Raw genomic sequence first — 25,095 nt, 5'->3', positions numbered from 1 at the left:
TTACGAAGGCAGACGCACTAAAAGGTTTGCACCTGCAGTTCTGCTGATTTTGCACAGGCAATCTGATTACCACGTCGTTTGTAGATCAGCTTTGCAGACACAGACAGGTTTGCGTGCGGTTTAGTTTACACAAATCTTTTGAAGATCAGGCCCAAACATCTCACCCTCTGCAGTGTTTGTTTGGCCCCAAGTAAACTCTTAACTGATGAGGGTCTATGGCCTTACTGCTTGTCTGAAGGGCATGATAATTAAAAAGGAAAACAGCACCATGAACAGCAGTAGACAGATTTCCCCCCTTTTTGTTTGAGCATAGATGAGAGTTTTACTGGCTGTTTTGAAATGAAAACTAATCTTGTCAGCAGCAAAATATTAACTTTAAATAACACAAAGCAACAATAAACATATGTTGAGATTTTAAAAGGGAGATGGTGTAAGTTGTTTCCTTAAGAGCTCTTAGAGATGACCAGCTTATTCATTTGGTTTCAGGACAGCAGTTCAAAACATGAAAAAAACCAGATTGCTGTGCTTGAGGTACTAGTTAACAGATCTATAAAACACATTTCTTTTCTTTAGAATATGAATTTACTAAAGCATTAAAAAGAAAAACATATATCTATAAATAATAAAGGAACTGATCTGAAGCCCACAATCTGTCAACTTGCTCAACTGAAGCAGAAAATGTGACATGATTATTGTTGTTATTGTACTTGTTTATTTTTGATACACCTCAGGGAAAGTGGTGAGAACAGAAGTAAATGTGGAGGTTAAAACAAGCTGTTGAAGCTCTTTAATTTATAAACATGAAGTGTTCTGTTAATGCCTATGGTTGTTGTCTCTCCATGTCCATTTTCACACCATAAAACATAAAACAAACCAAGCAGATATAACGAATGACACATCTATTAGTGCGATATCATGTTACTCTTAGAACGTATGTGAGAAGTGCTAAAAACACAGATAACAGAAATTAGAGACAGCCTATATGATGGTTGTATTTTTATCTCCAAAAAAAAAAATGACAGAATAGATATTTTAAGCTTTCTACTGTATATTAGATCCAACCACCATCTCTCCATGTTTCTAGATAAATGTTTGAAGAAAAACCCACCTATCCTGACAGTGTACATGTGTGTGCAGGTGTTTGATAGAATGAGGTCAGAAGAGTTTTAGTTCTAGTTTGAGTTGCTACCTTTGATGTGTGAAAGACACCAAAGTGTGTGTGTGTGTGTGTGTTTGTGCATGCATCTGTGATTCCGTATCTCTTTGTATGTGTTATGTGTGTTTGCATATACCATTTCCTGAAATATGTGCATATTTGACATGTTTATAAGCGGGAAAGCCAGAAAAAGAACTAATTCAAGTGACGATCACACCAGTGATGGAGTGCTGCTCTCTAGTGGAAACACATAAAATAAATACAGCAGTACAACAGTACTAGCTAACATTAATAAACTGATCTAACCAAACATTGGTATAAAAAAATGTATTAAACAGACCAACTTTTTCTTTCATGATGTAACCTGCTGGCCATAGCTGTAACAACAAAGAGGATGTATTGTTTCTGTATCAAAATTCTTTATATTCAAAATTATAGTTTGCTTTAAAACATTTTCATTTAAGTTTTTAAACTATTGAGTTATTCACAACCCTGATAAATATTAACAAGGAAGCCCTAAAATAATTATTTGATAAGAGTCCAAATGAGGCAGAGATTTTATGCATCTCGCTTAATTGAATGTCATGCGTTCCTTTCTTTCCCATTTTAAAGAGTGGCTAATGAAAATGGACCTCTGAGTCATATCCTATTCATACCTGAGAGAAACAGGAAATCATTGATTATTATTATTAAAAAGTTCACAGACACTGACTTATCTAAAGTACAGTATACATTGAAAAAATTTTAATTTGCAGTTATTTTGCATAGGAATTATTTCATGTGCCACTAAACAGGGCATATACAATTTTTTAAAATAACATGTTTTTAAACTGTGTGATCTCCCCGAAAATGAATAAATCTGTTGAAATTATAGATTTGATTAGTCCGTGTGAGATCATGGTGCTGCAAACAACAAAATAAATTCCTCATTTTGATCAGGGATGAAAATTATTGTACAGGCTATCTGGATTTCAGAATTGCTCCTTCAGTTGTACAAAGCTGTACAAAGTAGATAAAAAGGTTACCTGGGAAATTTACTTCTGCCTGAATATCACTCACAACTAAGTTTTCCAATTTATCATACCAGTCCCATCCTCCTGGGAATGATACCTTATCCCAACAGTAGTATCACCCATAAGGCTGAGTCTGACACATTGGTCTTCCAGAGACAGCTTCTCCTGTGTTCCCTCACTGCAAGCCTGCAAAGCTGTTGTAAGTCTGTGCAGGTAGTGACTCTGTTTTTTTATGGGACCACAGTGAAAGGTCACATCTCTCACACATACTTTAAAATTAACCGTGGAAAAGGTCAGTGGTGCTGGGTGAGGAAGGTGACAGATTTAGACAGTTTGGAAAACACAAAGAGATTTGCAGAAAGAGATCTGAGAGTTTGTTGATTGTGTGGGTGGATTAAAAGAATTTCAAATCTTCAAAGAAGGACCCATACAATTATTACACCACCCCAGGTCATTATATGCATGCCTAGAGCTACTTTAAATTTAGTTTGATTTAATACTCGGTTTGCTCTGTTTAATACAGTTAAGTATGTGAATTTACACAAATGCCCATTTCAGTTTTCCTATCGCTGTGTTCATGCAGCTGCAACAGCATTTTAAAATGCTGCAAATATATCATGATGCAAAGAGAGTCACATGAAATCTTGGACTAATTCTTTAAAGAAGTCAATCTTTGAAGCTTTGCCTCAACAAGATGGCATTTCAAGATCTCCTGGGACTTGCTTTGATATTAAGCCTATATTATGCAGTTTAGCCTCATATTAAAACCACACACTGTTTTCTATTGCATATACACATCTTTTTATTTCAGAATCTACTGTCAACATAATATGATCTTGGCTGCTCTTTTTATAAATTTTGTTTCAGAACAAGTTAGCCATGCTTTACTCTGTCAGCATGAGTTAACTTTTAACTCTTCAAATATAAAGCAAACCAGGCAAATGCCAGCAAAGGGATTGTATCTGTTCAGTTTAGCTTTGACAATGACCCCAACTAGTGGAGGTATGGCTGAAGTGCAGTAAATTGATCAGAATAAATGCATTTCTGTTCAAGACCTCATATGCGGTTCAGTAAAACATTTTTAGGAAGGTTGAAAAGTTAACTGCTGTTTTTAGAAGAACTAAGCAAATACACACTAATGTCAGTACTTGAAAATCTTTGAAAGCTACAAAGAGATGTTGCACATTAATATAAATCAAAGAACATTTGATTAATGTATAATTTTGTTAGAGTAAAAAGTGCTGAAAGCTTGTGTTTGCTTTTGCTTATGTTGGTTCAGCCAGCAACACCTTTCTGCTGAATCTCACAGCTTGACCTGTTCCTGTAAACTGCTAAAGTATGTGTTTTATTTCTGTCTCAACCTAGAAGGCTGGAGGGATCGTTGGCAACATGAGGACTGACTTTGGGTGAGCGACTGTGTGTGATGCCGGAGTCCTTTGATTCCTCTCTCATTGCTGCTAAAAATCAGTGAAAGAAACTTCTGTTTCCTCCCACATCCTGACAAACTCGGAGTTCAGAGGATAGATATTCAGCTGACTGCCAGCTATTACTAAAGCTGCAGGTAAATCTCACTCTGCCACTTTTTGGATGTTCAGAGTGTTTATTTATTTAGAAAGTGAGAAATGTTTGCTGATATTTATTGTCTATTTTTCTTTTAGTATAAATTTTGTTTAACATTGGTTAGACATGAAATTGGTGATCCTTTTGGCACTTTTAGGTGGTAAGGGATTTTTTTTCTTTTTGCTAACTTGAAGTAAAATAGTTGCATATTTCAGATTTAGAGCTAAAACTTAATTTCAACACATTGAATTCATCATAAAGCAATTCAGCTGTGAACAAATATAGATTCATGCAGCATTTACTGTGCCTTGCAAAGTATTGACACATATATGGGAATTTGTTTCTCGTTACTCTCCTTTTAATGCTGCCTTGGCAACTGTTCCTATGGCCCATATTAACTGTAATCAATTACTTAACTAGTGTCATAATGGGTTTAAGGCAGGACCCAAATGCAGGATTGAGTGAATTTGAAGAAAGGTTTTTAATGGCAAAAATAAACTGAAAGTTGACCAAGGCACAGGAACTCAGGCGGGTGTACAACATAAACAGGATGAACTCAGGAGCAAGAAAATCCGAGCAACAGACATGGAAGAACTCAGGACTGGACCAGGGCAAAGACACAGGGTAGGTAACAGGAGGAACCAGCAAATGACAATGAAAATCAGTGAGCTTTTAAACAGAGGGAAGTGCAGTGTGGACCAATGAGAAAGGGGAACAGGTAATCAGATGAAATGATGAACAGGTTGCAGGGAACTGAGGAGAAATGTATCTGACAACCAGTATGGGGAGCAAGACTTGACTACCAAAACTAAGGGAACAGATCTAAAGGGAAAACACATGAACACCAGCACTGAACAGTGATCAAATAAACTACTAAAGAAGGAACACAAAAACACCTAACAAAAAAAAGTAAACTAACAAAAAACCCAAAATGGCAGATCCTGACAACTACATTGCTTTACTAGATTTTACTGAGGGATCTCAGAGTAAAAAGGATGACTACAAATGCATGTCAAACTTTCAGATTTTTTTTGTAAAAGGTTCTTTTAAAATCATTATCATTTTGCTTCCACTAAAAATTGTAAATTACTTTTTTGGGCCTTTTTTTGTGTCATGTGTCCAAAGTAGGCAGACAGGAAGTGGGATGGAGAAAGGGGGAAAACATGCGGCACAAGCCTCTGGGGAGAGGTCTTGAACCCGGGACAGCTGCGTTGAGAACTGAGGCACACCATGCGTGCTTAAATTACTTTTTAATGTTGGTTTTTTGCATAAAATTGCAATAAGATACATTGAAAAGAGATGAAAACACCTTTTTGCAATCAACACGTTTTCTATGAGTTATAGTTTAGGTCTTTTAAATAGAACAGCTTCCACGGTTATTTAGATGTTACAAAACAGATACCCAAAAGAAAATCAAAAATGTGTCCTAAAATTCATTGCTTATAACTGTGGTAAAAATGTTTACTCTCTTTTATACCAAGAGCAGTAATCTGCTTTTTTTCAGGGATGTTCACTGCTCCACATATTAAAGAAGAGGCAGCAAAGAAGTTCATCAGATTGAAGAGACAGGCGGGATACTGGGATCCACACCACTCTCAAAACATGTAGGGTTTCACCATCCAGTAACAGGTAAAACTCTGTTGTTTTGTTGGTAATTCATCAAGCACACAAACGTTCATCGAAGAGACTCCAATCTTCACACTTACTTCACTGCTACATTTTTATGGAAAATATTCATCAAGTTCATTAGTTTTGCAGATATAGGTTTAACCATCATATAAGCATGGAAAACATTATATTTAGATCAGCTGTTTCAATTTGCAGCTCACAATGAAGCCAAAAGTGATTTTCTGTTGACTTTCTTAGACTGCACTTTAAAATGACTAATTATCTTCTATTTTAACTGGGTCTGTTGTAGTGAAAACAGCAGGCAGTTAATAGAGATGCTGAGAAATGTACAAGCTCACCTGGACAGCCAGACGGGTTGACGCAAATAGAAAACCAGAGGGACAAGACCTTATGATACGGAAACAAAGATTAAAACTATTTTTAAAGCCAGGACATTGATCCCAATAGGATTTATATACTGTAGTCCAGAGAGCGCATTTTGGTCTGTGGCATTTGTTTGAACTTTTCTAAACAGTTTTTGAGTTTGATCCACACCTTCTGAATAGTCCTCCTATGGAAATCATTTTTTGTAGCCTTTTTAGACATGCGCTAAGAAGTTCTGTTTTTATGAAGTTTACTTATCCAATAAAAAATTGATAGCAAATAACAACGTCCCTGTTCATTCATTTTAGTTTTTGAAAAAAAGATATTTATTAATTAAATATACAAAAAAATAAAACACACAACAGAAATATTAATATAAAATTGTTATTAGAAATGTCATTGATATTAAAGAATAACCTTTTATTCCTTCCCCCTAGTGTCCAAAAACATGACTGTTAGGTTAACTGGTTTCTCTACATTGCCCTTAGGTGTGAATGAGTGTGTGAATGGTTGTTTGTCCTGTATGTCTCTGTTGCCCTGCGATGGACTGATAACCTGTCCAGGGTGGACCCTGCCTCTCGCACGTAGACTGGAGAGAGGCACCAGCCATCCCGCGACCCACTACGGAAGAAACGGTAGAAAATTACTGGCTGACGAGTTGTTTTTTTTTGCTTATTCAATAGTCTTTTATAAAGTCTACAGTGAAATTTGTAATTAATTTATTTATTTTGTGGTTTTAAGTTTTGGTTTACCTGTAGTTTATTAAGGGAACGTTTGTATGTTGTTTCTTCCCCCAGGCTGTTTCTCTGATGAATACTTGACGGTCAGAGTTTCAGAACAACACCACGCATCCTTGAACTGATCTCACATTATATGTGCATTTAAAAAGATACTCTTTATTATTGAGACAAAGTTTACCGAACTCCTTGTTTGTCTGCACAAACTTGGCAATAAAGCTGATTCTGATTTTGTTCTGATTTACCCCTAGGTGGCGATATCAGCAGCAGAAATAATTCTTTATGAGTCACCATTTATCCTTTCTGATTTCTTTGCTGCAGCCTCCATTTTTACAGATTTTTATGCATAATGTTAATAACAAATTTAATAGATATATATATCTTGCTTTTAGAGAGTATGAGAAATACAGTTAAAACTGTACTGAACAGAAAACAGACATAAGACCTCTTCGCTAAATGTTTTTATATCCAAACTGAGCTATTTCTTTAAGAGTTTTGCAAAAAACTCCAAAGTGAAAGTCAATGTGTTGGTAGTAAACATGCAAAGTAGTTTAATTATGCTGCTGGAATCTAGAATCAACAAGATGCAATTTTGGGAGGTTAGTGACATTTAAGTAATGAAAAATGATTTTTATAAAAAATAATCACTTTTTCTGGGAATCCTAAATGGATAATTTTAAGTTGAAACAGAAATAATGTGTAAAACAAACATCTAAACAGCAAAAATAATTTGAGCAAGTGAGTTATATGCATAAATTCAGCTTTCATTCTATATGCATATGTTGTTTTTTTTAATTTATCTTCCAGATTCCCATTGATTGAATATCAGCCTTCATGCCATCTTAGAACATGTGAGCATGTGACCTACAGAACTGAATATCAGTTTGTGAAGAAATGTCTTAATTGAATAAATTACACTAAGCTGCACTCAAATGCTGTAATAGTTGTGTGAAATGTACTGTGCACTTGAAACATACATATGAGATATAAACCTCACATTACAGAGTGGTCAGAAGAAGTTAAGGAGTTCTTGATGGCTTCTTCTTGCTCAGCTGTAACTTTTTACAGATTCTTGAATGCAGATCTTTAGCACCCTAAGATAAAGTGATGGTTACTGGTGTAAAGGTGGCTCCTCAGTTGGAGATGGAGGAGGGGTTTTCAGGAACATCTGCAGGGCTGGAGTGAAGATAAGGATGGTGCCCAGAATTGAGACAGTAAGGAAAGCCCACAGAAAGATTCGGTCTAACACCTGGGCTACAAATTTCCAGTCTTGGACCACCTGTGGAAAACAGAAATTAAAATAGGAGGAAGAACAATAATCTGAAATTGTTGCATACAGGTCCTTCTCAAAATATTAGCATATTGTGATAAAGTTCATTATTTTCCATAATGTCATGATGAAAATTTAACATTCATATATTTTAGATTCATTGCACACTAACTGAAATATTTCAGGTCTTTTATTGTCTTAATACAGATGATTTTGGCATACAGCTCATGAAAACCCAAAATTCCTATCTCACAAAATTAGCATATTTCATCCGACCAATAAAAGAAAAGTGTTTTTAATACAAAAAACGTCAACCTTCAAATAATCATGTACAGTTATGCACTCAATACTTGGTCGGGAATCCTTTTGCAGAAATGACTGCTTCAATGCGGCGTGGCATGGAGGCAATCAGCCTGTGGCACTGCTGAGGTCTTATGGAGGCCCAGGATGCTTCGATAGCGGCCTTTAGCTCATCCAGAGTGTTGGGTCTTGAGTCTCTCAACGTTCTCTTCACAATATCCCACAGATTCTCTATGGGGTTCAGGTCAGGAGAGTTGGCAGGCCAATTGAGCACAGTGATACCATGGTCAGTAAACCATTTACCAGTGGTTTTGGCACTGTGAGCAGGTGCCAGGTCGTGCTGAAAAATGAAATCTTCATCTCCATAAAGCTTTTCAGCAGATGGAAGCATGAAGTGCTCCAAAATCTCCTGATAGCTAGCTGCATTGACCCTGCCCTTGATAAAACACAGTGGACCAACACCAGCAGCTGACACGGCACCCCAGACCATCACTGACTGTGGGTACTTGACACTGGACTTCTGGCATTTTGGCATTTCCTTCTCCCCAGTCTTCCTCCAGACTCTGGCACCTTGATTTCCGAATGACATGCAGAATTTGCTTTCATCCGAAAAAAGTACTTTGGACCACTGAGCAACAGTCCAGTGCTGCTTCTCTGTAGCCCAGGTCAGGCGCTTCTGCCGCTGTTTCTGGTTCAAAAGTGGCTTGACCTGGGGAATGCGGCACTTGTAGCCCATTTCCTGCACACGCCTGTGCACGGTGGCTCTGGATGTTTCTACTCCAGACTCAGTCCACTGCTTCCGCAGGTCCCCCAAGGTCTGGAATCGGCCCTTCTCCACAATCTTCCTCAGGGTCCGGTCACCTCTTCTCGTTGTGCAGCGTTTTCTGCCACACCTTTTCCTTCCCACTGAGGTGCCTTGATACAGCACTCTGGGAACAGCCTATTCGTTCAGAAATTTCTTTCTGTGTCTTACCCTCTTGCTTGAGGGTGTCAATAGTGGCCTTCTGGACAGCAGTCAGGTCGGCAGTCTTACCCATGATTGGGGTTTTGAGTGATGAACCAGGCTGGGAGTTTTAAAGGCCTCAGGAATCTTTTGCAGGTGTTTAGAGTTAACTCATTGATTCAGATGATTAGGTTCATAGCTCGTTTAGAGACCCTTTTAATGATATGCTAATTTTATGAGATAGGAATTTTGGGTTTTCATGAGCTGTATGCCACAATCATCCGTATTAAGACAATAAAAGACCTGAAATATTTCAGTTAGTGTGCAATGAATCTAAAATATATGAATGTTAAATTTTCATCATGACATTATGGAAAATAATGAACTTTATCACAATATGCTAATATTTTGAGAAGGACCTGTAGATCTATACACACCTCACGAATGAAGTGTTCTTTGCGGATATGTCTGCTGATGTATCGAACCGAATAGACGGCTTTCTCCAACATGGTGGCCCAAGCCTCTTCTTCCTTCCCATCAGAAGCTGCCTGTCCAAAAGCTCCACTGCTTGTCCTCTGGCCTCCTCTCCGACCTGCAGAGCGAGGCTTCAGTTCAGGACTTTCTGGAGCCAGCTCCGGGTAGTGGTACCGGTCAGTGTGTCCTCGCATGCAAAGCAGTCTGGGTAGTTTCTGAAGGAAAAGGCTGCGAACCCATGGCGACATTGGGTGGTAGGTGGCTGAGGAGCGATGGTGCACATTGATGACAAAGACAGTGACGATGATCGAAAGGGTGACAAAGATCATAATGAAGAGCAGATATTCTCCGATGAGGGGGATCACCTTGGAGGAGGACGGAATGATCTCCTCTATGACCAGAAGGAACACAGTAAGGGAGACTAGGACAGAGGTGGAGAGTGACAGCTTCTCTCCTTCATCTGAAGGAAGGTAAAACACAAGGACAGTAAGAAAGGACAAACCCAAACAAGGGATGATGAGAAAGAGTGTGTAGAACAGTGGCAATCTCTTCAGGATAAAGGAGTAGGTGATGAATGGGTAGGAATACAAGCCATCCTTCCGGTTTCCTTTGGCTCCAGTGGCACTGAGTATCTCCCACTCTCCATTATCGAAGAAGTCTTTCCGATCAACGTGGTTGTCCATCAGGACCAGATCCACCATGTTGCCATCATAGGTCCACGAACCAAACTTCATAGAGCAGTTCTGCCGGTCAAAGGGGAAAAAGGTGACATCCATGGTGCAGGCAGACTTGTAACTAGCGGGTGGGGTCCAGGTGATGGCACCGTTGTGCTTTACAATGGCTTTGGTCATCAGGGAGCCCTCGAAACGCCCATCAGCGCTGAAGAGATATAGAGTCAAAATCACAAAATGTTTGTTTTTCCCCAGATCTATATGTAGTGTCTTTGCTTTTGAAAAACAATATGTATTGCTGGTGTTTGTGTTAAGTTGCTGTATCATTCAGTCACCACCAGGTGTGACTGAAGGGTATAGCAAGTGGTTGAACCAATGGCAGCAACACTCGGTGTGAGGGACATCTGTGCATCTTACTTCTCATACAGGACGATGTCTGGGAGCCAGATATTTTCTGATGGAACTCTGATGGAGGTGATCCCACCATATTTATCTGGATTCCATCGCAGCTTATAATCGATCCACTCCTTGCCAATGTAGACACAAAACAAATTATATCTCCGTGACCTTGCAGAACACTGCACAACTCTGATAATTGATTAAAATAATTTATAGCAGCAGGTTCATGGCTGTATAAAATAATTATTGCATTTTCTTCATTGATTTTCTGCAAATGATGAGACTTTAAAGTGATTGCTCACATATGTGATGAAATGAGCATGGCTTACCTGAGTCAACCAAACGTTTGTTGTCATGAGCTGGTTTTTTTCATCCTAAAATACAGATCAAAAAAGTTTTACAAATATCTATTTACCAAGAAAAACATATAAGTCAAATCGCACAAAAAGCCCCATATTCCTTGATTACTGTTATGATTCTGGCCCGTCTGCCTGCTCTGCTCTCACTCATGCAATCAACTCATCTGCTTCACCTGTCTGCTGGTGCGCAATCACCGTCATGCCACACACCTGTGGAGCTGCAGTCACAAATGATTTTCGAAAACATTTGTGAGTAGTTATCTAGCGTTCCTTCCCGACTGATCTCGTTCTCTGACCTTGCCTTGCCTTGCCTCATGGATTTTGCCTTCCTGCCTGCCCCATGTTTGACGCCTCTAGCATCTGTCACTGGATTTACACCCCAGCCAAGCCACTGGTTTATTCAGCCTGAGCCCGCCTGGCTCTCAAGTCCGCCTGGAATTATTGTCAAGAGGACAATCACAGCTCTCAGCTCTCTGTGTTCCTGTCTCGTACCCAAGGTACTTAATTCATGCCATAATTCACGTCTGTTCTGTCATCCTGGTATCAGCAGGACGTTGCAGATGGTCCAGACTCAGTTTTGGGGGCCATCTCTTGTCAAAGCTGTTACAGATTACGTCATGGCCTGTACTCAATGTTCCCAAGCCAGGTCATCTCATTGCCCTACTGCTGGACTCTTACATCCACTACCTATTCCTCCTCGTCCCTGGTCACACATAGCCATGGACTTCGTGAAAGGTTTGCCAGTTTCTAATGGCTTCACAGTTCTGCTAACTGTCATCGACAAGTTTTCAAAGATGGTTCACCTTGTCCCTCTCAAGAAGTTGCCTTCAGCCAAGGAAATGGGGGACATTTTGGCACATGAGGTTTTTCACCTTCACGGCATACCCACAGACATTGTCTCGGACAGAGGGCCCCAGTTCGTGTCACGTTTCTGGATAGAGTGTTGTTCTTTGCTGGGGATTACAGTCAGTTTGTCCTCAGGATTTCACCCACAGTTGGACGGACAAACTGAGAGGGCCAACCAGGAGGCGGAGACCAAACTTCGCGCACTATGTGAGTCAGACGCAACAAAATGGTCTCAAAATTTACCCTGGGTTGAATATGCTGTCAACACCCTCTTGGCTAGTGCCACGAGGTTATCCCCTTTCCAAGTTGTGTTTGGTTTTCAGCCACCCTTTTTCACAGTCCAGGTTCCTTCTGCTCAGGCCGCAGCCCTAAGATGTCAGCGCATCTGGAGAAAGGCAAGAAGGTCCATGATCAGGATGTCGGACGTGCAGGCACGCACAGCAAATCGTCGGAGAATCCTGGCTCCAAGCTACCAGGTGGGACAGAAGGTTTGGCTGTCCACCAAGGAACTCCCACTTATGGTTGACTCCCGTAAGCTGACACCTCGTTTTGTGGGACCCTTTCCCATATCCAAGATCATCAATCCTGTAGCTGTTCGTTTACGTCTGCCTCGCCCCATGAGAGTTCACCCTACCTTCCACATGTCCCGGATCAAGCCCTATGTGGTGTCCCGTCTCACCCGCCCGCTTCTTGCTGATGGCCCGGTCTACACTGTCCGGCGCATCATCCGGTCCAGACAGCAAGGACGTGGCATACGTTACCTGGTGGACTGGGAGGGCTATGGTCCTGAGGAGAGGTCCTGGATTCCTGCACAATTCATCGTGGACAAAACCCTCATCCGGGATTTCCACCGCCTCCATCCTGATCAGCCTCGGGGTCCGTCTGGAGCCGGACATTGAGGGGGGAGTACTGTTATGATTCTGGCCCGTCTGCCTGCTCTGCTCTCACTCATGCAATCAACTCATCTGCTTCACCTGTCTGCTGGTGCGCTGCTGCGCAATCACCGTCATGACACACACCTGTGGGGCTGCAGTCATATACAGCCCTCTGACAAGCAGACGGTGCCAGATTTTCAAAAACATTTGTGAGTAGTTATCCAGCGTTACTTCCTGACTGATCTTGTTCTCTGACCTTGCCTTGCCTCATGGATTTTGCCTTCCTGCCTGCCCCTTGTCTGACGGATTGGATTTCTGGATTTCGACTCTTTTTTCTGCCTATGGTTTCATGCCTCTGCCTGCCCCTTGTCTGACGCCTCTAGCCCTGGAACTTGACTCTGTTTCTTACCCTGGATTTACGCCCCAGCCAAGCCACTGGTTTATTAAGCCTGAGCCCACCTGGCTCTCAAGTCCCCCTGGAATTATTGTCAAGAGTACAATCGCAGCTCTGTGTTCCGGTCACAGCTTCAGCTGATTCCTCTGAGGATTTGGATCAGTCGGCAATCCGACTTCAGTCTGTTGGACTCTTCCTCATTAACTGTCTGGATCACATCTTCTTCTGGATTCTGCATCTCATTCCCAGACTGAGAAGGTTAGTGGCTTTATCTAACTCTTTCCAAACCCTGAGTTTAATTCAGCCACTAACTCATCTCTCTGTCCTCAGTGATTCGTGGAAGCTTACTGCTGCTCTCCTGCTTTCTGATCCTGAGTTACTGAATAAACCTTTTTAACTTTTCACTTTGTGTTTGGCTGAATTTGGGTTCTCTGTCTCAGGCCGTGATAATTACAATAAGCAAAAAGATATTTAAGTAACACTGTTACAGATAATTCTTTACATGTGTCAGATTTACACGATGCAGTAAATTGATGTGGAAAAGTATTTGTTATATTTTACAGATGCTAACCAGAAAGATAAAGCATTTGCAGATCTTTGTAAATTTTTCAAATTCTAAAAGTAAATCTGAAATAATTTTTAATGCATCTTAGGGTGTATTCACACTTGCCACTTTTGGTCCACTTTAAACGGACCAGAGTCAGTTTGCCCCCTTGGTCCGGACCTTTTGTGCAGGTGTGAATACACTCAAGCAAACCCTGGTCCGGACCAAACAACCGGACCGAGACCCACTTTTTGAGGTGGTCTCGGTCTGCTTCCAAACGGACTCTGGTGCGGTTCGCTTATGGTCTGAATACAAACCGGCCCAGATCCGAACCAACTACAAAAAGCGTACGTCTCTTTGGACATAAAAAGCCACCGTAGCCGGTAGCAAAGGTGTGTGTTGTAAGGTAATCATACATGATAAGCTGAGTGTTGCTTAGCAACGCTACTGGCTTATTGTGGGACAAGGCACATAGAGAACGTCGGCGTTCAGCACGCATTCTCCGACGGGGTTCCAACATTATAAATGGAACGTCTCAAAGTCTGTGTTGAATGAGCTGCTCTTGACTCTCACAATAGTATTGCAGCTGTAATAACGGCACAATTATGCAGAACAGATTTGCTGCACGCAACACGTCCACAAATGTTTTCCTAAATTTCTGGGTCTGTGCTCTGTTCCGCCCCCGTCATTTCTGTCCAATGGGAACAATGATCGTCACCCACGTGGCTTTGTTTACAAGTAACAGTTCACTTGCAAAAAGTACAATGTGAAAACAAACCGCACCAAATGAAAATAATAAAGTTAGTTTTTGGTCCGGACCAAACAAGCGGACCAAAGAACTTTCCTGATGTGAATACACCCTAAATAACATTTTGGATTGTGCATTAATCTAGTTCAACTGTGACAGGTGTCTGTGTTCAATTGTTTACTTTTGGAATATACATATATTTCATGTTAGGTTTTTGAACATATTTTATTCTCTTTAATTTATATTTTAGAATATTGATCTGTTTCATTGTTCTACTTATTTATTTGTCTACTTTATATTTTTACATGCTCAACAATTTTTTGCTGTGTCAAAGAAGTAAAATGTTTTCTGGAAAGGAACCTAATTCACTAATTTTAACAAACTGGAAAAAGAAAAATCAGACAAAAGATGTGATTTGTGGACCAAACTAGGCTAATGCAGATATGTAGAATAGTAAACAGAAGAAGTCAAGGAATGAAATCTGGGATTCAGCTAACTTATTTTCACATCAGCAAAGGTGGTTTTTAGCTGATTAAGAAAGGCTGTGGAGAGACAAATGCAGCATTTGAAGGAGATATATCCAAAGCTGCAGCAGATCATCCAATCCAAGCCTCAGCTGTCAGAGTGGGTTGGGTTGTTTGCTGATCACATTGACCAGATGTGAACCATAATCTAATACTAACCCTTGCAGCATCCCAGGGAGACTCTGGGAACATAAACAGCGTAGCCTTTTTTTCTTTCCAAGCCCTATTTGGTCCAGTAATAGAAGAGCCTTTAGAGTTTTTATGCATTTATAGTTGTTTCCAGTGGAAAAACCAAGAATAGCAGATTAAATCTGAACTGGTTGAGATAAATATTTCAAGCCAAGAAGAGTGCTTCTTCCATCTTCCCAGTTTTCTCTTTTGAAACACCTAAATCATCTCAACCTATCACAGATAGCTACTGAAATATTTAAAGAACACTAAGGAGAGAGCTTCATTTTACAACAATGCAGAGGTCCAAAATGTACAGCTACCAGTGGTCCATTTGAATTCACTACCCTAGACAGAGACATTGTTGAACAAAAAAGTAAAAAAAAAATTTAATTAATGGTTTTCATTTGTATTTTAGCCAATTTGACATACTTATTTCATATGTCTTTTCTCTGCTAAATAAGTATAACACAAGTGAGTCAAACCTATAGCTAGCTGTTTAGGGTTCAGGTGGAAAATATTCTATTTAACAAAATCAACAATTGTTAGTTCACAAAATAACTAGAATGTACCAAAATAACAATTTCCTAAAATGTCCATGCTGCTCACTCCCACATATTTATTTCTGAAATACCTACATTTAAAATTTTACCATTAAAGATTACCTATGTATTACTTGCAGAATTTCAGTTTGACCCCTTTACTGTGATTTTTTTGAAATAGAACAATGTCATTAAGATACATATTTTTAACACTTAAAATTATTGTTTATCAAAAAAATGTTAAGTCATATTTTCCAACTAGCCTCTGCAATGCTGCACTGCTACACTGTAAAACAAGATTTAATCTCTTTTTTTTTTACATTTTTAAGATAGTTTAACTTTGTTGAATTTGTGACTTAAATTAATTAATTTTAAAATTAACATTTCATGTTTAACTGTATGAGAAGTGTGTCTAAACTTGACTTTGGAAGTCAGACAAAAGTGGGGCTGTATTAATACAAAACTAAAGCTATTTATACTTGATTTGAGATCACTTTTACATACAGCAGTTTTTCTTTAAAAACAACACTGTGTCTGTATTTGGTTTCAGTAGAGTTTGAAAATCTGACTCCATAAGAAACTCCTGTACCACCTTATTATACATTTAACCCTGATTAATTTTTTCACCAGCATGATAAAATTTTTCACCAGCTAAGCTAGGCTGCGAAAGATTTTCTGAGCTTGCCGATAAATGTCTCCACATGAGCTTGACAACTCTCACATGCCATGTGCACCACCGTTAGAATAGTACAGAACCGATGGACATGTGATTCAATACCACAGCAACAACCTCATAATAACATGACTTTATCAAATGCAATGCTGCCCAGATGCTTTACTCACCACAATACCCTGGAAGCTTGAAAATGAAGCACTTATTTAATTCAGTAAATAATCTGACCACTTGGGGGCACTCATAGAGCATAGAACTTTAATTTGACATCACAGAAAAAGTAAGCATGAAGCAGTTAAACACTAAATCCCCACACAGCTAATCCCAATATACATGCACTATTCAAGCCAACTGGACATCAATATTGACACCTATAATTCAAAGGCATTACAGGACTTAATGTTCTACACAACTCTTGATTTCCTTATGTTTATACATTTTTTTTCCCAATATGCCAGCATACATGGAAGATTTGCACATTCTAACATATTGACCCTAACAGTGAAATTATCAAGTCTAATCAACCAAACTAATCATTTACACAACAAGGACTGTTTAGCTAGAATACATAATGTATTACTTGTAAAATAAATTTAAGCCTACAGTTCATATTGCAAAAGCATCATAGAGTTAAGCTTGTCAAGGAAAGGGCAGAAAAAACAATGACTTTACACTGGAGTAGTTTAGAGTTTGCCTTGATCACTATAGACTGGAAAGGTTACAAAATTACTTAGTTGCAACTTATAATGTAGGTAACCAGATTAGAGACACAATAGAAAGCACTCTTCATGTAAGAGGCTGCAAAAAGGTAATGTGTTTGTGTTGTAGGAATCATCTTACCACATCAACCAGCTGAGAGATCTTAAGTCCGAATCGAACTTTGACAGTGTCATTGGCTCGCTGGATGGGCCTAACCCAGCGCTGATATCCCTGGAAAAGGTTTTTAAGCAGAGCGTCCTCCATCTCCGCCAAGGATATAAATGTACTGGGAGACGAAGCTAACAACAGAGAAAATGTTGATTCATTTCTCAACTCTCTTCGAACTGTAAGTGTCTCACCTTCACCAGCCTCTTTCGCTATTTAACTTATAAACAATTTATATCCCACTAACCATTGTACATGAGTAACTAATCAAGTATTTCTTATCTTAAACTTGGCATGGTGTCATATCTACAGACACATTTTGCACCGAGAGTCCAGATTTTGCTGAAATTTGAAAGAATTTTACCTTGTGACACTTTTACCATGTGACACAAAACAACTTTGGACAAAATCTCTAAAAATGTGAAGAACGTGGACCTGTAATGAAATACTTACAGATAAAACCTATCAAGAATTCCTGCTCTGTAAATTGAAGCTCAAAGAAATCGGAGTGAATGTTTGCTAGATGAAATACTTTAAACAGTCATAACTGTGCATAAGATTTTAAATACCATGAAATGACACAAGTGTGAAATCAAAAATGATGTGGATAATATAACTGTGTCCAGAAAGTGGAAAGTAAGTGTATTAGTCAGTAACAGGAGGTCTCTGGAGGAACACAATCTGTACCACTGATATGAGACAGCTCCAATGTCAGACAGAGGAGATTAAATGGCGGTCCTAAAGGAAAAGATGGATCACTTTAATCTGTCACTGAGTTACATCTAACTTTCATCTGACGGCACTTATAGGTAAAATGTCTGTGAGGTCTAAACTCTGCAGCATTTATTCCCATGAGGGTGCTCTGCACATTCAAGGACAGTTACAGGAGGCAGGACACTGAAATTGGACTCTTGTATTCTTGATTAACTGATGAACAAACAACTTTAACAGAGGTCATCATATTGCTGTGCAGGGCTCTTTCAAAGCAAACCGTACTGGTGCAGGACTGCAGTAAAGCTTGGTAAAAAAAATATTTTAAAAAAATAAGACTTACAAATCTTTCAAATGCCTACCAATCCATTTCTATAGTCACCATTATATTTTTAGAATGATAAATGTTAAGAAACCGATTAAATTCAATGCATTCTAAAAGGTGCTTTAAAAGTTACGCCCCCAACTTTCCAATGGCCTATGTTACCTTGAAAACAGTTTTAACAATTGCTGTAAATAATCTTTTATTTGACGTGAAGTATGTAATTTGAAATTGGTCCTTTTCGTGTAAGATTGTGAAAACTTTTGGTGCACCTGGTGCACCAGGATCTTTGTCATGACACTGTTTTTTAATCGTTTCTCTTTTTAAATGAGGCAATAAAGTGGACATAGAAATAATCACAAATAGTGACATGAAGAGTTTCTCACCGGCACCACGGCACAGAGGACACATCATGAGGGAAAGCAGGAGGAGGACCGCCAACTTCATCTTGTTTCCCAATCCCGCTGATAGCCCTTGTTGTCTTTGTGGTTGCTTTTATTACTATGTCCCGTTTAGCTGAGGACGAGGAGTCGCTAAGGTTCCCATCAGCAGCGTTGCGTAAAAAAAAAAAAAATCACCGCGCTCCTGCGGTTATCCAGCGGGCAGAGGCCCGGTGTGATTGTGTGTGCGTCTGTTTTTTGCAACTCTTATCGAGGCGATGTAGAAAGCGGAACAGCGGGAAGTCTCTCTGGAGGAGGAGCAGGAGGAACAGGATGAGCAAGAGGGAGGGGGATGGTCGAGGGTTGGAGGTGGAGTAGCGCAGAGATGTGGACTTTTAAATGTGCTAAAATCCGCAGGACATGTTTTTTCTTGCTTTTGTTGAATGCAGGCATTTTGTTTTTTACCTGATAAAATAAAAACAAAGATTTTTAATCCAGAACTATTACTAACTATAAAAATATATGATAAAAGTTAGCAGAGCATATCCCTGCATTAATATTTATAGCATTATAGCACTTTAGGGACTGATGTTCTCTAATTGCATTGGTGATCTCGGCGGAAACAAATGTTATAGAGTTCATTACTCATTAAGCACACACCTTAATGTTTTTGCCTTTCCGAACGGAAACATTTACAAAGTTATAGCATTAAGTCAAATCACAGGCCTTTGTTGTCAGTTGCGGTTCTTAATGTGGCTTTTTGCTCAGGCAGCATGGCCACAAGACAAAACAGTGAACACTCCCCAGTGGCGTGCATGGTGAAAGCACTGTAAGAAAAGACACTTTTGTCTACAGCCACATAACTTGGTATCTAATTTGCATTTTAAGATTTGGTATGAAATTAAAGGGATTTCTAGCCGGCCTGAAGGAGTACGAACTGCAGTAAACCATTTTTGGTTAGCAGGTTTTGAATACTTAAACTTATCAGACCTCAAACAGATGACATGAAATGACATGATTACATGAAAAGCATTTTTGATATTGTTGAAATTTTTATTCTATTTGTGAAAATGGAATAATGGGAATACATAATTGGTCCTAATTTTAATGCTTTATAGAAATTAGGACTACTTCAGAGTGAATCAAGCATGAAGAACAATAAATAGACTGGTCGAGCACAAAAAAGGAGATTCTTATAGTAAAAGTTTCTTTTGTTTACTTTGTTTTTTGTTTGTTTGTTTCTGAGAGCTATGTTTTTGCATTGTTAAAAACCTAAGTGGCTGCGCAGGGGTACTACTGATGCCTTGCAGCGAGAAGGTCTTGGGTTCGAAACCCAGCCTGAGGTCTTTCTGCGTGGATGTTGCATTCATGGCTTTCTACCGTATTCCAAAAAACATGCCTTTTAGGTTAACTGAGGCCTCTAAATTGTCTTTAGTTGTGTGCGCATGGTTGTTTTTTTCTGTGTCTGTGTTGCCCTGAGATGGACTGGCGACCTGTCCATGGTGTACCCCGCCTCTTGCCCAATGACCGCTGGAGATAGGCACTAGCCCCCCCCCACCCCGTATTATTGCCTAAAAAAATTTGAAATCCTACTTGCAGATAGAACATGGGTGAATTGGGTTGGACGTTATTCCTGGACCCAAGTTATAACTTTTGTTTAATAATTTTAGCAATTTTAGCTCAAAGTTAATATAGAGCAATAAAAGCATAGAGACTGGCTTTTAATTCATTTTTTAAATCAAAATGAGTAAAACTTCAGTTTTATAGCCCTGTTGCCCCCCAGAAGAAAAGTCCAAAAAGATAAAGCTACATAAACATTCCTACAGTGTCATTTGCAGTAGAGTTCTACTCATCTTGTGTTGCAGATATTTCTTTGAACTGCGATTATCTGTATTAATTTTCCAACAACCTCCTGTTCCTTATTTGTCCAGTTCCTTCTGTTAGCATCTCCTCTGTCCAGTCCTGCTCTTGCAAAAGCAATAAAGTTGGATCCGAATCATCAAGATTAGATTTTTCCAATGTCCGAGTGAAATAAAATGTCAGAATCTGCTATAATACCTGAACTATGTGTTCTGGTGTGACTGAAAATCTGTCAGTGAGTAGTAGAGGAGGCAGTAAATTTAAAAAATCACTTTAAACAAAAGACAAAGTTCCTCAGTTACGCAGTTAACACACCTGTTTTAAGAGGATATATTAAGAATTTAAGAGACAAAAATAGGCATGCAGACACATTTTCCACACATTTTATTCTGTTCTAGTATTGGTTCCCCTGTTTTTTTCCTTATAAAGTATTAATTGTTTACAGGACAGAACATTGCAGAAAGGAAAAGAAACAGAAGGCATCATCTGTACATTAAGTTATGTTTTGTCTGTGTTCTGGATCTCATGTTTTGAGTTATTTTCAAAGTTACATCTATTTCTGTATTTTTCCTGTGTCCATGTTGCTCAGTTAGATTTACACTGTTTGTAATGTTTCTATCGTTTCCATCAGTACGTCAGTTCATGCTTCCCTTCAGAATCAGAAACAGCATCATTATTTGCCAAGTTTGTGCACATAAACAAGGGATTTAGCCTTAGGTCCACGGCAGCACAATTGCTCACCTATTCATTGTTCCACTAATCACCTCTCCAGCTATATATACTATCTCTTTTATTCACTCCTTGCTATCATTATGTTCCTTTGCTCTCTATCTCTCTTGTGCTCCTTTTGTTACTTTGTTGCTTTGGTTCTCACTTTATATAAGTAGTCTTAATACATATAAGATGTTTCCTACTTCCTATCTGTGTTTGCTTCCCACACCAACAAAAAAAGGCAAACTAAATCACGGTTCAAAAGACTAAACACAAATGACACTAAAAACTCAACAGAAGGTGTATTTCACTGACACATAAAATGAAATCAGATCAGTATGTATGAGGGAAAAAAGGAATACCTGAAGTAAATTAAAAACATTAACTTTGTTTACCATTTTGCATAGATGGTGAAAAAGCTTTATAAACCATTGCTGTGGCCAACAACACATCTGATGAAGAAATGTGGGAAGTGATATCTTTACTGCGCGACACCTGCTGATTTCTCAGCGGGTGTAAATTGATAGAACTGGGTGAATTTATTTGTTTAGTTGTGTCCCTGCAGGGTTGGCATTTTCTAATAAAACTTATAAGCAAAATGCTGTGTTGAGCAACTAAGGCAATTACACACATGCACACTGCACTTCAAAAAGGCCCGAATTCCACACACGAGACTGGAGCTGTGTAATTTGAAAATAGTGTTTCCAACTGGGCATCATTAAATGAACATCTGGGTAAGAACATCAGGATGACCAGTCACGAAAAATGCATTTTCTTTTCTTTTGTAGTTTCATTCTTTCATCTTCCTTCTTCATGTATATAACATTTAAAGAGAATTGTTTTTCTCTCACTCACTCCACCTCCCCTGAGTTTCTCGTTTTTCCTTCTCCTTGGGTGAGAGCGACAGGGATAACAGGAGGCTGATTATCACAATGAAATTATCCTAATTTTCTGCTCCACTTGGAGCCGTGGGTTGGGCAGCTGCTGCCTCAGAGATCGTCCCGTTGTCATCTCTAATCATAAACATTACTTCTCGCTGGCTGGAAACCTGGCCATCCCTTCCCAGTTAACCCGTGGACAGCTGTGAAAGTTGATATATACAGTCTCTACAGCTATGTGGTTACCAGATCTTGTTTGTGTGAGTCTGTTTTTCTTTTATTGCCTCTTTTTGGGGTTGTTTTTGTTTTCTTAACTTTCGTTGGGCCCATAATTAAAAGCTGCATAATTTCACAGAAGCATTTAATTGATAAGAGGAAACAGCGATGTCTCCCCAGGCCTGGGGTTTTAATCTTAATCAGTTTGTTATTTCAAAGAGGTTTTTTTTCTTTTTAAGAATAGCTGCTGATAAATGAGATGAGGGTACAGACCAAGAGAAACTTAAATCTCACACATCCTTAATAGGCCTGATCCCAGATAAGCTTATACATCTCAAACTCTTCTCACTGAGAGAACTACAAATAGGTAAAATAGGAGAGAAATTACAAATATTCACTGAATGATTACTGAGATCCATTTCTAAATATAACAGTTGAGGACCTTCCAAACTTGACCTGGAAACAGCTAGCAGAAAGGCCATTGCTATTCTTCCTCCACACCAACACAGACTGTTATTGACTTGAAACATGACGCTTTAGTTCAGCTGCCTCAAACGGATTTTCCTTCTAATTTCATCTGACTGATCTGATAACAACGGTACTTGATCGAAAGTAATGCCCATCTGACATTGTAACAGTACAGTCTCTCTGCAGTCTCTCATGTCTGCAACAAGTAAGGCAGTTAGAATAAGTTAATGATTTTTTTATTGGGAGAAAGTATCTAGAAATCATTATCTGAAGTAAGGGAGATGTGACTTGTGTTATGTGCAAGTGTTATGTTTGAAATAAACAACATTCATTTGAATCTATGAGAGATTTAAGACACTGTTTTCAATTAAAAAATGGCATTGTGTATGTGTTTTCTGGTTGTTTTTCCATAATTTGATTGTTTTTCTTTCCAATATCTCAGTTGTTAAAAGCTGGACTTTTTCAACTCATGGTCTAAAGTAGATGAATCTTAATTATTTGGTTGATTCTGCAACTTCCAACACCAGCATCAGGGTAACCATTACTGGGTTAAATTAAATGCTTAAGGTTGAATTAAATGCTTAAATATATGGTCATGCAGATAGATAACATTTATCTATTTGCTAAATAAAAACAGAATGTATTGGCGTGATTAATTTAACATTCCCATGCTGTAGGGTCATTTGCAACCTCATCACCACATCCCACTTTGTCCTCATGGTAATAGAGTTATAACAACCAATGTGGCTGTTAAATCACATGACATTTATATATGTATAAACATGTTTTATTAATTAGAGCAACTTACAAAACAACAAATGCAATGACATTGTGCTTAAAAGAAAGCTAACCCAATGCTAAGAAATAAATGCAATTTTGTCATAGGTACTTATTTCCAGCTCGCAAAGAGGGAGTAAACTTAGGTACACAAAGTACTTTGACTTGCAAAATTATTTATAAGTTTTCAATATATCACAGTCGCAACTACAAACTTATAGAAATCTTATGTATAGACCAACACAAACTAGAACATAATTGCATAATGGAAGAAAAAGAATACACTGTTTTGAAGTGGGGTTTCTTTCAATGAAAAATCAGAAAATGTGGCATACATGTGTATTTACACGTTTTAATGTGATACAACTTTATCCCTGACTTGTCAGGTATGTTTCTTCATCTTCATGTTTGTTCACTAGCAAACCTTTGAGGTCTTCACAGAATAACTGGATTTATACTGAGATTAGATTACACACAGGTGGACCCTGTTCACTAATGAGATGACTTTTGAAGGTAACTGTTGCACTGGAATTTTTTAGTAGTATCAGATGAAAGGGGGTGCACAGGGGCACACAGACGTGGAAAGAGAAAACTGCAAACAAAGCATAACTTTCTGACTGCAAGATGACTACTCTAGACAGTATGAGCCACAGTCACCCCAATGGGTATGAATACTTTTGCACGCCACTGTAGTTGGTGATCATAGGGGAGTTGGCTTATTTGTTTGTTTGTGCAAGTGAGGCATGTACAATATGTTTGTAAGTTTATTTTCTCTTTCTGTGGATGTGTGTTTATTTAAGTCTGAGAAGATATCCATGTATAATATGCGAAATCATGGCTCCATATCTCTGCATGCTTAACATGTATATATTCAAATCTGCTTTTGTCTAGTTCTGTCTGTGTTATCCACCTCTTGATGATGATAACCGTCTATGAATGAATGTTTGTGAGAATGAGTTTCTGCTTCACCGATGCAGAAACTCTTGTAGGTTCTGGAGCCTTAAGTGCAAACAAGAATAGAATATTAAATCAGACCAATAAAATAAACATTTTAATACAGAAATGTGGGTTTAATGAAAGTAGGTTTAAAACCTGCTTAAAGGTTGTTATTTTAAAAAGGTTTTAATTTGACAAATAAAGCTCATCTGAATTGTTATGGTTTGTGAGATATTGGACCCCAGAATGCAGACAAGTAGGCGTCGTGACGGTAAGTGCAAAAGATTTAATAACAAAAAACTCACTCACAGCAGGAGGCAGGAACAAAACAACAAACGGGCAGGCATGAGCAAAAAACAAGACATGATCTGAGAACAAGACATGAGCATGAGAAATGTTTCCGCGACGACTAACTGAACAGGTGTGTATAAATGGAGCATGGTACAGGTGGAGCAAGGAGACAGATTAACTTGGACAGGTGAACCGAATAAACTTAATTGACAGAGAACACAACATGGCAGGAGCAAAACATGGCTTGAACAGAACGCAAATCCAAGGAAACAAACTAACAGAAATATAACTAGAAAAACATGAAACAAAAGCATAAACAGGAAAATAATAGAAGCATGATTCAAAATCTAAGAATAATAATAACAAAAGAACGAGTCAAAACCTTATCTGTGAAAAACATAAGAAAAACCAGAAACCAAAAACCAAACAACCCCAAATCATAACAGAATGTATTCTAATTTAGATATAAATATAATATAAATATAACTATGTA

At 38.7% G+C, this 25,095-nt stretch overlaps 1 protein-coding gene and 1 long non-coding RNA gene across 2 annotated transcripts; one reads left to right on the top strand and one right to left on the bottom strand.

The window, feature by feature from the left end:
- The first annotated feature begins 701 nt into the window (after nt 1–701).
- LOC124860794 lies at nt 702–5,780 on the top strand. The gene is made up of 3 exons (XR_007036441.1): nt 702–4,353; nt 5,234–5,358; nt 5,648–5,780. It is a non-coding gene; the product is annotated as an uncharacterized LOC124860794 (long non-coding RNA).
- A 722-nt stretch (nt 5,781–6,502) lies between these two features.
- LOC124860793 (neuronal acetylcholine receptor subunit non-alpha-2-like) lies at nt 6,503–18,728 on the bottom strand. Its single transcript, XM_047354367.1, has 6 exons — nt 18,472–18,728; nt 17,029–17,186; nt 10,845–10,889; nt 10,534–10,643; nt 9,409–10,324; nt 6,503–7,737 (listed from the first exon to the last, which is right to left on the bottom strand). The coding sequence occupies exons 1-6, from the start codon at nt 18,530–18,532 to the stop codon at nt 7,570–7,572; spliced, it is 1,458 nt and encodes a 485-aa protein (XP_047210323.1). The 5' UTR covers nt 18,533–18,728; the 3' UTR covers nt 6,503–7,569.
- Between the last annotated feature and the right edge of the window lie 6,367 nt (nt 18,729–25,095).

This window comes from Girardinichthys multiradiatus, chromosome 23, assembly GCF_021462225.1.
Source record: "Girardinichthys multiradiatus isolate DD_20200921_A chromosome 23, DD_fGirMul_XY1, whole genome shotgun sequence".
NCBI lineage: Eukaryota > Metazoa > Chordata > Actinopteri > Cyprinodontiformes > Goodeidae > Girardinichthys > Girardinichthys multiradiatus.
The sequence above is the reverse complement of the archived record's forward strand: the minus strand, read 5'-3'. Positions and strand labels throughout refer to the sequence as shown.

What these genes read in the sequence shown, in the direction of transcription:
- LOC124860793 (XM_047354367.1), bottom strand. Translation starts at nt 18,532, where the DNA reads ATGAAGTTGGCGGTCCTCCTCCTGCTTTCCCTCATGATGTGTCCTCTG. An exon ending in TCTCTCAGCTGGTTGATGTG is followed by an intron (nt 10,890 to 17,028) that starts GTAAGATGATTC and finishes TCTGTATTTTAG; the next exon opens with GATGAAAAAAACCAGCTCAT. An exon ending in AAGAACACTTCATTCGTGAG is followed by an intron (nt 7,738 to 9,408) that starts GTGTGTATAGAT and finishes TGTTTTCCACAG; the next exon opens with GTGGTCCAAGACTGGAAATT.